This window comes from Manis javanica, chromosome 12 (assembly GCF_040802235.1).
Source record: "Manis javanica isolate MJ-LG chromosome 12, MJ_LKY, whole genome shotgun sequence".
NCBI lineage: Eukaryota > Metazoa > Chordata > Mammalia > Pholidota > Manidae > Manis > Manis javanica.
Genome location: NC_133167.1, coordinates 100,275,038 through 100,286,608, shown reverse-complemented (window position 1 = coordinate 100,286,608; position 11,571 = coordinate 100,275,038). Strand labels below are relative to the sequence as shown.

Below are 11,571 nucleotides of genomic sequence, written 5' to 3'. Positions count from 1 at the left end.
TTTGGTTCTTGGGTGGAGATTTTCAGGTAGCAGGTTTGGGGCTTGCTCTGATTTATGAGGGGGAGGAACAGGCTGCGTTGGGAAGGGAGAGTATGGGCTGTGTGGCGATCGCAATGGCAGCTGAGCCTTGGCAGACCCCCCCGAGGGCTCTGGAGACAGGGTGGCCCTGCAGAGTTAACGCAAATCTAGGCAGAGGGGCTGGGCCGCTAAACTCTCACATCTACCAGTCACCGGATGCAGGCAGTCCCAGGGAGGAAGTGTGATCTTGAGCAGAAAGCTTTGCCCAAAAGCAGTTGCAAAGGAAGGGTTCAGTTGTGAACCACCAGTAGCTAACCCTCTGAGCAACTGGAGGAGTAAGGGTCCTGGGTCCTGAAGGGGACCCCTCGGTGGTTTACTACAGCACCCGCTCCACCTGCTAAGGTATTCAAGAAGTAAAACAGACATAGTTCAGTTGGTTTCTTGCACTTCTGCAAGCTGCAATCTTTTTTTTTTTTTTAAATAAAGTCTCTTCTAGAAATTCTGGAAAACAAATGGCTTCACAGGAAGCCAACATTTTTTTTTAAACAAGGATGTTTGAACAGCATCAGTGTCTGCCTGTCAGAGGCCACCAGGAACACTCCTGCAGCTGAGCAAGTGGCGTTCATTAGTAATGGCAGTGAAGGAGGACATACCCCATGGAAAACTCGGGGGTGTCGCAGCCAGAGGTGCTGGAAAGAACCTGTCGTAGGTTTCCTTGGGTGATTTAGGAGAGGGACTGAGGATGCAGACGTTCACTCTAGATTTTATGCTGTTAGGGAAAATTTTATGAATGGATATCTCAATAAATCATTATCTATAGGGAGAGGAGACTAGAACCAAGAAACGATTATAACTAAAAAATAGCAGTCAGCCAAGAGAGGAGTGCAGATGGTACGTTGAAGGTGGCATGGTGACCTCATTCTTGTACTCAGACGGAATCGTGACATGGTCAGGCCTTGTCTCACCTTAGAGTGTTGGAAGGACGCAGAGGCTGAGGCTGGTATTCTGAGACTGCTGCTGTCCAGGAAGGGAACAGCTGTGAGTGCCAGGCCGGCTTCTGGAAGGCAGGCTGTCCCCTGTCCTGGCAGCTCTCCCAGGCATCCTTGTGGCTCCTTGGAGAGATGCCTTTTTATCTTGGTGGCTTGCAAGTGACAGAAACTCAAAGTTGTTCCGGCAAAACGGGAGGATGTTCGTGGTTTGGAACCAGACTGGGCAGAGGCCAGGCATAGCTGGCTCTGGAGGAGAGCTGGAATGGGGGGCTCGAACCCCGCTGCCTCTCACACCTAGTCCCCTCTGTGTTGGTGCCCTTGGTCATGAGAGGCTGCGTTTCATGTCAACAAGGGACTGCCGCTCTTTCCTAGTCCCATTTTTGAAACTCCAGGGAAGGCCTCTGATTGGCCTAGTTTGGGGTATGTGTGCATTACTGTGGGCTTGGGGGAGTCGTCCTGTGGTCAGTAGCACCCACGGGACCACATGGATAGAATGCTCTCCCCCAGAGAGGGGAACGAGGCAAACAGCCATCTGTGTCCCCCACATGTCTAATGCACATGGCTGGTACGTCGAGCAGACTGGAGCCCCCGTTGCAGATGCAAGAATCTGTAGGAACCCCGGGCAGAGCGGGCAGCGCCTCGGCAGTGTGACGTTGGTGGGGTTCTCAGGTCCAGTCTTTTCTTTGCTCTGCTTGTTGGCTGCTGATAGGGCATTCGAAGAGCTGTTGTTTGGGTGTAAAGCCGTCTTGGCTGGGATAACACCAGCCCCAGGGAGATCATCCTTCCCCCGAGAAAGCCTGTTACCTAAGCAGTGGCAAGAAACAGAGGGTCCCTCTAGACTCCGGGTCTCAGTAATGTGCAGCCTCTCCGGGTCTCTGCTGGCCCGCCTGGCATTCTCTGGCCTCTAAGTGTGTGCACTCCCTGCCCACATCTTAGCCAGAAGGGGACTGAGCCCTCCCTCCCCAGGGAACACCCAGTGATCTCTGAACACGATCGCAGAGCCTATAAAGGGGCAGAAGGGACTGGGGTGTGGTGAGGAAACAGGGTTCCTGTTAATCCTGGCACCTCTGTATTGAACATTGTCCCTTGGGACACATTCCCAGGGACCCAGTGTGATCCATGTTTTTGACAAATTGCAAATGAACTTTTAAAGTAACCATTTCTTTTCTACTATCTACTTTGCACAGTATATCACTTAATATTCATAACAGTTTCATGAACAAAGGATATTGTAGATAAGGGAACTGAGACCACAGAATGCAAGTGACTTGTCTGGAGTCCCAGGAAGAAAGTACAAAAATCAAGTCCAAGTTAGCTCAGCTCCACAGAGCCATTGATTCCCCACTCTGACACCACCCCTCTAGCCATGAAAGGACACGTGACTAGACACCCTGAGCACCTTCTCACCAAAGATGGGAAAGGCCAGGGGAAGATTCTCTGTGAACAGTTGCCAAAGGTTTAGTCATGGTTATTGTTGTTATTAATAACAGTAAGTAGCACACTTATTTTGTGTCAGACACTTTTTTAAGTCCTCTCATGTATTAATTCTTTAAACCCTCACAGCCCTACAAGGGGCAGCATGTTCAGGGGAAGTGGAGCCCTCTCGAGTGCTGGGAGATCCCCTGTGATTAAGCATGACAATTCACATCCCCCTGTTCTGATGATTTGTTTAGGGTATCTGCCACCGCACCCGGGAGGTTCTGTTACAGCGTATTAATAATCTCTGTGATCTAAAGCTGCCTTTTGATCAGCTCAAAGTTGTTCTTGTTTTAATATTTTTCCCTTGGTAGAATCCAGAGCCTTTAATCAAACATTAAGAAAATTTGCCTGAGGCTTTTGAGACTTTGGTCTGTTTTGTTTTATTGTGTTTGTCATTGAAAAAAAAATAATGCACACCAATTGAAGCATTCAGATAGGACAAAAGTGAATAAACTTGAGGGTAAACCTAGCAATAATTTCCTTCCAGATCTTTTCTCAGGCTATGCAGTGTAACCTGGCATCACATAGCATAAAAGCTAACATCTCCCAAGAGCTTACCCTGTGCGGTTACTTGACACAGGAACACCTATCGTCATCTGGATCACAGTTGAAGAAACTAAGACAGAGCGAGAAACTCAGGTGTTGATCAGTGGCAGAGATGGTGGGACCCTAGGGAGTCCCACTGTGAAGTCTAACATACTGCCCTGTCTCCATTGTGGCGCTTAGTAAATACTTATTGAACCTGCAAATGTCGTTCATTGTTCAGAAGTTTAAAAATTTTTGAACAAACTTGATAGCATTTTTCTTTATAGGGCCTGGCCTCGGTGTCATGCAAAGTGAGGCAGTTTAAATTCTTCAACAGATTAATTACTCAAGTTATTTGTTTCAACTTCCAGTTTCCAAAACATAACGTTTCTTCATAGCAACTTTCTCAGTGATGTAGACAAGCATTAGTATACACACCAGAAAACCAGTTCATCAAACTGTTCGTTCATCAGGATAAGCAGAAGAATTTTAACACATAAAGCACTGCTTTGGCATTTCTAATACCAAATCTAAATATAAAACCTAATCTAAAATCAACACTTGTCACAGTTAGAAATGATTTATAGCATTTACTTTGATTTCATTACTGCCCGAGCCAGGCGCCACTGTGAGAATGACGTGCTACTGGTAATTAAAAGAGAAGCCTGGTAGCATCTAACGTCTGTCTGAAAGACTGTTGATGGATGAACAAGGGGTATGAAAGACCCAGAGCCTTGCTAAGAATTGTTTATCATGTTGGCAATTACAGGTCATTCTCAAAGGACCTTTGAACAAAAGGATCAGTCAGTCATTCATTCGCTGTGCCTCGCTCCTGAGGCTGGCTGGCCAGAATGTGACATCCACAGCCTTAGCCACAGGATACCTCTTCCCTGATCCTTTGTATAATTTCTGTCATTCTCCCTGCAGACTGGAAACAATTACGATTCTCATTTGTATTGGTAGCCATCCTTTTAGAGCAAATGCACCCACAGAAGATGTTTGTAAAGGTACTGCGATCCTGAAGTACCTCAATAATTAATACCCCAGGAGTATATTCATTTCCTAGGATAGCCATAGCAAAATGCCACAAAATGAGTGGCTTAAAACAACAGAAGTTTATTCTCTCCTAGGTCTAGAGACTAGAAGCTGCCGTCAGCTGTCAGCAGGGCCGTGCTCCCTCCGAACCCTGTAGAGGAGAATGTTCCTTGGCGCTTCTGAGCTTCTGGTGGTGGCTGTCAATCCCCAACATTTCTCAGCGTGCAGCTGCGTGTCGCTGCCTCTGGTCTCACATGACTTTGTCCCTGTGTGCTCGTGTTCATAATAGTTCTCTTTTCTTAAGAATCTGGCAGTTGTATTAGATTTGCATCCTAATGGCCTTGTCCTAACATGATTACATCTATAATAAACCTAGTTCCCAATAAGGACACATTCCCACAAACCAGGGTTAGGACGTCCGCATATCTTTTGGGGGGAACACAATTTAGCCCATAACAGGACACAGGCAAACACACCTTAGAATACTCTCAAGGCTGCAAGCTGGAAGTATATGAGCTTTTCTGTAGTCTAATTATTGGTATTTACATACTTTAAAAAAACATGAGCATATGGAGAAGACAAGTAGTGACTCTATAGCATCTTACAACACTGATAGACAGTGACTGCATGGCGGGGTGTGTATGTGGGGGGTGAGGACTTGATAATATGGGTGAATGTTGAAACCACAGTGGTTTTCATGGGAAACTTTCATAAGATTGTATATCAGTGATACTTAAAAAAAAAGCATGTGCATAGATATTACTTTTAATATCTAAAGTAAATATCTCTAACTTTAGATACTTCTATGATTAGGGAATCATAGAAGTATCTAAAGTTAGAGAGCTGAAGACAAGTGGGTCAATACCCCACCATTCAGGTAGGATTTTCCAAGAAAGACTGGTTCTTCAGGTTACTGTCCCCTATATGTGCAATATTTATATATATGACTCACTCCCCTGCTTTGATTCTATGCTCACCTAACAACCTTTCAACAATTTGGTCTTAACAGAAATTCCTGTCATAGAGAAAGAGCAGAGGACAACTCTGCTGTTGGGCAATTATGAGTTCACACATTTGCATTGGGGCTTATACATCAGTGTTTTATGGGTCAGGTTAGTAGGTCTCCATGCTAAGAGACCAGTGAGGTTCCTGGGCCGATCAGATTTCCAAACCTGTAAAGTCAAGAACCCTGAGAAGTGGCAGCAAACAAGTGCTGTTTTCAGGGGCCTGGGTGAGTTGAATCAGGCTTCTCTTGGCAATGGCCCTCCTTTGACCTGTCCTTTCAAGTTAGATTCCGTATATTCAGACTCAGTCAGATGAATAGCAGCTTCAACACTGAGAGTGCATACTCTAGAAATGATCTCTACTTGTACTGAGGATTTAATTGTTTTATGAATCAGAATCAACATCCTTATGAAACAGACAAACAGATCGATTTCTAGGAAACAGCTTTGCCATCCAGCAGGAGTGCTGAATGAAAATGGTGCACTGTTCTGATGGGACTTGCGCACCTCTGAGGCTACCTGATGAGAAGGAGCAAAGAGAGTATGTGAAAGGCTGATGGCCCAACACCAGCCTGCTTCCGGTGTCCTTGCGTGACGCCATAGCTGACGCAGCTTCCCTGATTTGCCGGTAAGACCTCTGCCTCTCGTTCCCATCGCTGCTCAGATTGGTCTGTTACTCCCTCTTCTGCTCATTTTGATTCTTCACTGTGTGCGGGTGCTTTCCGTGCTGCCAGCTGCATGCCTTTCCTTCTCCCAAAGGTGGAAGCTGGTCATTCCTCACGGGGGCGGGGAAGAGAACATCTCCTTTCTGTACATCTCAGTGCTCGCACAATCTTGAAGCGGAATGGTGCCCAGCACATGTTTGTCTGCAGTACTTGGAGGCAGAGGAGGGGTCATGGCAGGATGTGGGTATCCTAAGGAGCAGATTGGTTAGCCGTCTACAGGAACATGCGAGGCTTGGTATTCCTGTAGAATTTACTGTGGCTTAGAATCCAGTTCAATACCTTGAAAAAGACTAATGCATATAGTCAAGAATGTTGGGTAATTTCCTCTTTATCAGACTCATCTCCTTTCCCTGCCCCGAAGCAACACACTTGGAGCCTGGCCCCAGGTGGGAGGAGTGGGCAAGGCTGTTTCAAGTCTTCTCACCTGAACACAGGTTCTGATTAACCTTCCCTCTAATCAGAGAGCTAGCCATCTCCCTGACCCTGGCATATTTGGTTCTGGTAAATTCCAGAATGTTTGGAAGCAGGGTTCTCTTCCCCGGGTCTATGTTCCAATTCCTTAGGCTCCTCAGCCCAGAGCTTTGCAAATCTGGTGAGGCTCTGAGGGCTATGGAGAAACTGGGGAGTGTTCCTTTAAGGCACCGGTCTAGGAGGGGAGCCCGGGCACCGACCGCCGACGCAGCCCCAGCCGCAGCCCGCGGCCCAATTAGCAGGGAGCTTAGCTGGCTCTGTTTGGCTTAGCAACGCCCGCGCGCTCCCGGGGGCTGTCGGGGAGGCTCCCACGGGCGGAGGCCGGGTCCCCACCCTCCGCCCGCTGCAGCCCGGCAGCGGCGTGGGCGCTGGTCCGCAGGCCCTCGGGGTCGCGCCGCACGGAGGCCAGGGGCGTCGGGGAGGCCGGCCCGGCGGGGTGCCTGCGCGTGGAGACGCCAGGGACCCGCGGACCCCAGGCCCCGCCCCGGTCGCCCCGTCCGGGTCCCTGCGGGCGGCGCATGGAGCCCCGCAGCCCGGCTCGCCGCGGTCGGGAGGCGGCCGGGGCGGCATTTCCCGGGCTGGAGCATGAAGGGGGCCGTGCCGGACCTCGGGGCTCTCTTTGCCAAAATCTTCAAGACCTCGACGGCGTCCCCGGCAGGCCCCTCACCGGCCGCCGCCGCCTCCGCCCGCTCGGGGGGCGCTGGCCCCGCAGGCCCGGCGGGCACCTCGCCTCGTGCGGCCACGGCCCCGACCCTCCTCCCGGCGCTGGCGCCCGACTCCCCGCCCGCCCTGAGGGGGGCGCCCGGCCCGCGCCGCCCTCCGCCCTCCGCCCCCTGCCCCGGGGGCTCGGTCGCAGGCCGCGCGGTCGTGGCCGCAGGGGCGCCCCTGTCGCTGCCCGGTAGCCCGAGGACGTGGGCCGCGCTGCCGTCCATCGGGGGCCCCGCGGGCGGCGGCGGTGCAGCCGCGAGCCCACGGCCCCGCCAGCCCTGCCCCGGGGAGTTGGAGCCCCGCGCCCGGATGCCGCCCGGGCCTGCCCCCAGGACGCTGCTCTTCCCCCTGCCGGACATCGGCGAGGAGTGGGCCTCGGACAGCGACCCCGAGGACGGCGGAGCAGCGTGAGTAGCCGCAGGGCCGCGTCGGGCCGGGGTCGAGCCGCGCCCCCGCCGCCGCCACACCCCCCTTGCCTGCGCTGCGGCACCTGCCGCCAGCCCCTGGACACCCTGCTTGCACTTTTCCCGGGTCCTTCGTCCCTGGCTTTGTGTGCTTTTCAGACAGACGCTGTGACTTGCTTTTGCTCAACTTTGTCAAACAGCAGATAACCCTCTGCTGTTTCCGGCGGGGCAGGAGCGGGGATGAAGCAGGTCTGGAAGGAAAGGAGGGCAGAAGTTTGCTCTTCTAGCCGTAGCGCGGGCACTTAGATCGTTTGGTAGTCTGGTTTTCTTAAAGCCTCTGACCGTCCCTTTCCCTCATGCGGAATATGATGGATGTGCGTAGCCGAATGTACACGTTAGCACCTAGGATTTTAAGAAATGGTGAGACACTGGGCCTGCCAGTGTTGTAACGTTCGGCCCCAATTCTTATCCCAAGTGGGATGAGTTTTCTTTGTGCGACATCTAGTTAATTTACATGCGCATAGCATCATCTGACACAAGTGGAATTTGTACCGCTCGGGACACAGTGTGATCATAAACCCTGGAGCCCCTGAGTCCTTGCTGCAGGGACCTGAGGTCCTCCACAGACTTTATGGCATCCATTTCCCCGGGAACTGCAGGAACCCACACCTCCCCCCCACACACCCCCCCCCCCCCCACACACACACACTCTTTCTCTCTCTCTCTCTCTCACTCACTCACTGTCCCTTCAGCACCTGGAGCAGTGATGTAAACATTCCTCTTACAAAATATGTGTTTTAGAATTAAGATGAATTTTACTTTTTGATAGGCAGAACTGTAGCTACACTAAGTGGGTACGGAAATGTTTAGCCTTCTGCCTCCTACCAGAGAACAGTGAACTGGTCACAGACCGGAAGGGCCCGCTGGGGGGTGGTCTCTGCAGGAGAACCCAGTGAGGGAAGAACAGTCTCAGGTCTGCTCCACCCTCTGCCCGCCCCTCAAAAAAATGGGCTGGATACCTTTTTTGCATTAAGAGTGATTCGAACCCATTCATAATGTAAATAACTACATTTTCACAAAACTGAATGACATTCATCTCAGTTCTAAAGCAAGCAGTTAAATAAGATTAAGTTGTTCTTTTCCATTTAAAACATATTGTGAAATGAAAATGGCTAAAGGCAGGAATGGATAGCAGGCAGTGAGGGAGGAAAGAGGGCAGCTTTTTTGTGATATTACCTGAAGGAGAATGGATTTAATCAAAAGGGTTCTGTCCTGCAAGGTGCATGCTCACAGCACACAGGTCCTACTGCTGTTTGCATACGGGCCCAGACACCTTCAGTGTGGCCACTGGAAGAACTGGTCTTGGTTTCAGTTTGCGAGCATCTTAGTCCATGTTCATATTGTCCAAGCATGTTCAGTAGATACTTTTTGAATAACACTGTATCTGGCATGATTAAGAGAAGTGATTATTCCACATTAGCAAAACGTATCCAATTGTACTGGACGTGCAGACATTTAACTTTACATAATTGCTGTGAGAAATCATACGCAGATACGTGCATTCAGATATCTTTCTGATTATCTGTGTTCACACTCTTACACCAAGTTTCTTTTTTAGATGCACAAATGTTCACAGTCTATTCCTTTCATACCTCAGTCCTTTTTTAGTCATAAAGTTTATTTACGAAGTGAGAAGGGGAAAAGGAAGAAAGAATTAAGGTGGTTTTCCTCCAATACTACAAAGCTTTTGCACCCAGATGTGGATTTTTTTCCCTCCTGGATTTCTGGGGTGACTGTAACCTTGAATAAACAAACTTTATTCAACAGTGCATTTAAAGTATACAACTGCCACCTCACCTACCAGTTTGCAGATTGCTGCTACTAATTATTAGCCTGCTCGGTTAATAATAAAATCAAGTGTTTTTCTATGGCCCAGGAATGTGGAGAGTGGGTGGTGGTTAAAGCAGGAATAAGTTGAAAAAGAGAGTGAAAAGAATGTAAACAAATCCTTGAGAAACATTCCTCTAATTTTAAGACCATTGCACTCAGTTACAAAGGAAAATCCTAGTTCACAGTTTGTTTTTTTAAAGAAAACCCTTGCATTTTACATTCTGATTCTGTACTTGGCCTTTGTTAACTTTTTAGCAAAATCAGTTTGGATGAGGAATATGTAAACTTTCTTTCATTCCAGAGCCTTTTGCCCCCACTAAGGTGCTACACAGCAGTGTGAGTTTAGATCTCTGACCCACGGCCCTTCTCATTCCCCAGGGCTCACTCGTGGCCCATCTGAACCAGAAGTGGAGGATATTGCTTCTCATCGTTACCTCCCTCTCTTGCACCCCAGATGGATGATCCAGCACTTTCCATCTGGCCTGCACGCCCCAGTGCATTGCATTTGTTCTTTGTGCCTCATTTGCACTGCTTCCCAGGCTTGCCCCACCCTCTACACTGCTTCCGTTTGCACTCTGCTTTGAACTACACGATTATCACCTTGCAAAAAGTCTTACTCTCTGTTCTGGAAATTAAAGACTTCTAACAGTGCATGAGACAGGTGGATAGAAAACTACTATATATGAATGTTAGTAGATTGTAAACTTCATGTGGTCAGGAAGTATTTATATGTTTCATAAATTATAGCAATTGGCATGGAATTATTGCTTTTTTGAGGGATCAAGTTCCACTGTGAGTCACTCTAGTGTGGAAATACTGCAGGAACTGCTGGGCTTGTTCATTTGGCTGGCAATACAATGAATGCAGGGACTTACCTACCAACTCAGTCATCCGTTGCTGAGGCAGGGTGCTGTTGGGGCGCCGCCTACGGAGCCAGGAATCAGGTGAGCTGGATTCCAGTCTCAACCCATTTGCTAGCTCTGTCATTCTGGGCATGTTTGCCAGTCTTGCAAACTGTAGGTTTTCCGCTTTGACAAAATGCAGATGAAATAACACTTTCCTCATAGGGATGTTCCAAAAATTAATTGAAATAATATTTTAAGTGCTGAACACATAGGAAAGTGCTTTTCAAATGTTATCTATGGTTACTGTCTGATTCTTGGCACAGAAATGAGACTTGAAAGCATGTTTCATTAAAGGATACATTCCAGGTGAAGAGAAGAGTGACAGAAAAAAATAATTCATTGCTCTTCCTCATAGGACGTAATAAATGACATCTTTCATTTCAGTTATTTGGGAGCCCAGGTCATAGTACACTGTAGTGTGTCATCATTTCCCCTACACAACTTGCAGAAGATAAAGGGTACCATATTTAGTATTACCACCGATTGCCATATAGTACCTTGAAGAAATGTGTTTGCCACCCTGGGATCGAACTTTTAAGTTTTAATTCTCAGAGACAATGCAGAATTATCAGTAGCATCACACATAGTACATGCTTGGTCCGGCTCTTGCCTACACCTACCTCATTATCCTGTGATTTATGTTCACATCTTACATCCTTTTTAGACTCCAAACTCTTTGTCCTGTAACATTTAAGGCAACGTGTGCCCACCGCAGGCATTTAGTCCAATTTATCGAATGAATGAATGAAAATATTTTCTTCCCCATATAATCCACTTTCCTGTGTTCTTAATCTCATAAAAATCTAGAGGCAATTTCAATGTCTTTCTTTAAGGATACTTGTCACTTTGGGCCTTTTTGTTTGGTCGTCTTGGAGTTTTCCCCAGGTTAGTAAGCTGCCTGCTGGGACTTTGTGTTTCCGCTGGGATAAATGGTGAGCTCAGCAGACAGTCATCACACGACTCTTACTTGCGATTATAGTCATATGACCATTACGTTCGTTAAAAATAGTAATGAGTTGATTTGGTTGTCTCTTTCTAGCATTTGCTTAAACCCAGGAAAACAATTCGACTCTTACTGTCTTTGGTGGTCGTTTTTTAAGCTTTCAGTTATGTTCTTTACTAGTTTATTATATTAAAATCTTAAAAATGATATCTGAGCTAATAGTTATACGTTCTGCTGTGTATCGGGAGAACACATTTGGAAGTTTTTCTAACGTGATAGCTAACGTGTATTATACTTGATATGTGCCAGGTATGCAACGATCCTATAATGCGGGTTCTGAAACTTCGAGAGTTCTAAAATGATAATAGGTAATTGAAGTTGGTATAGTTTTTAGAGCATAGGTTTGAACTCAGACTGACTTATATTCCTATGCCGCTTTACAGTCTTTCTGAGAATGCTAAGAATAAAATACCAG

The 11,571-nt window shown here is 47.9% G+C and overlaps 1 protein-coding gene across 3 annotated transcripts in view; it reads left to right on the top strand.

Moving 5' to 3' along the window:
* Positions 1–6,508: 6,508 nt before the first annotated feature.
* Positions 6,509–11,571, top strand: part of FAM149A (family with sequence similarity 149 member A) — a 35,905-nt gene continuing 30,842 nt past the window's right edge. The window contains exon 1 of one of the 3 annotated variants that reach the window (XR_012124020.1): positions 6,509–7,361. Coding sequence is in view for 2 of the 3 variants with exons in the window: in XM_036996831.2 (XP_036852726.2) it covers positions 6,832–7,361 (530 nt within the window). In the remaining variant the exon portion in view is untranslated. Of the gene's footprint in view, positions 7,362–9,290; positions 10,193–11,571 lie in introns of those variants that run through there. The other 2 variants (XM_036996831.2, XM_017659248.3) reach the window with 2 other exon arrangements.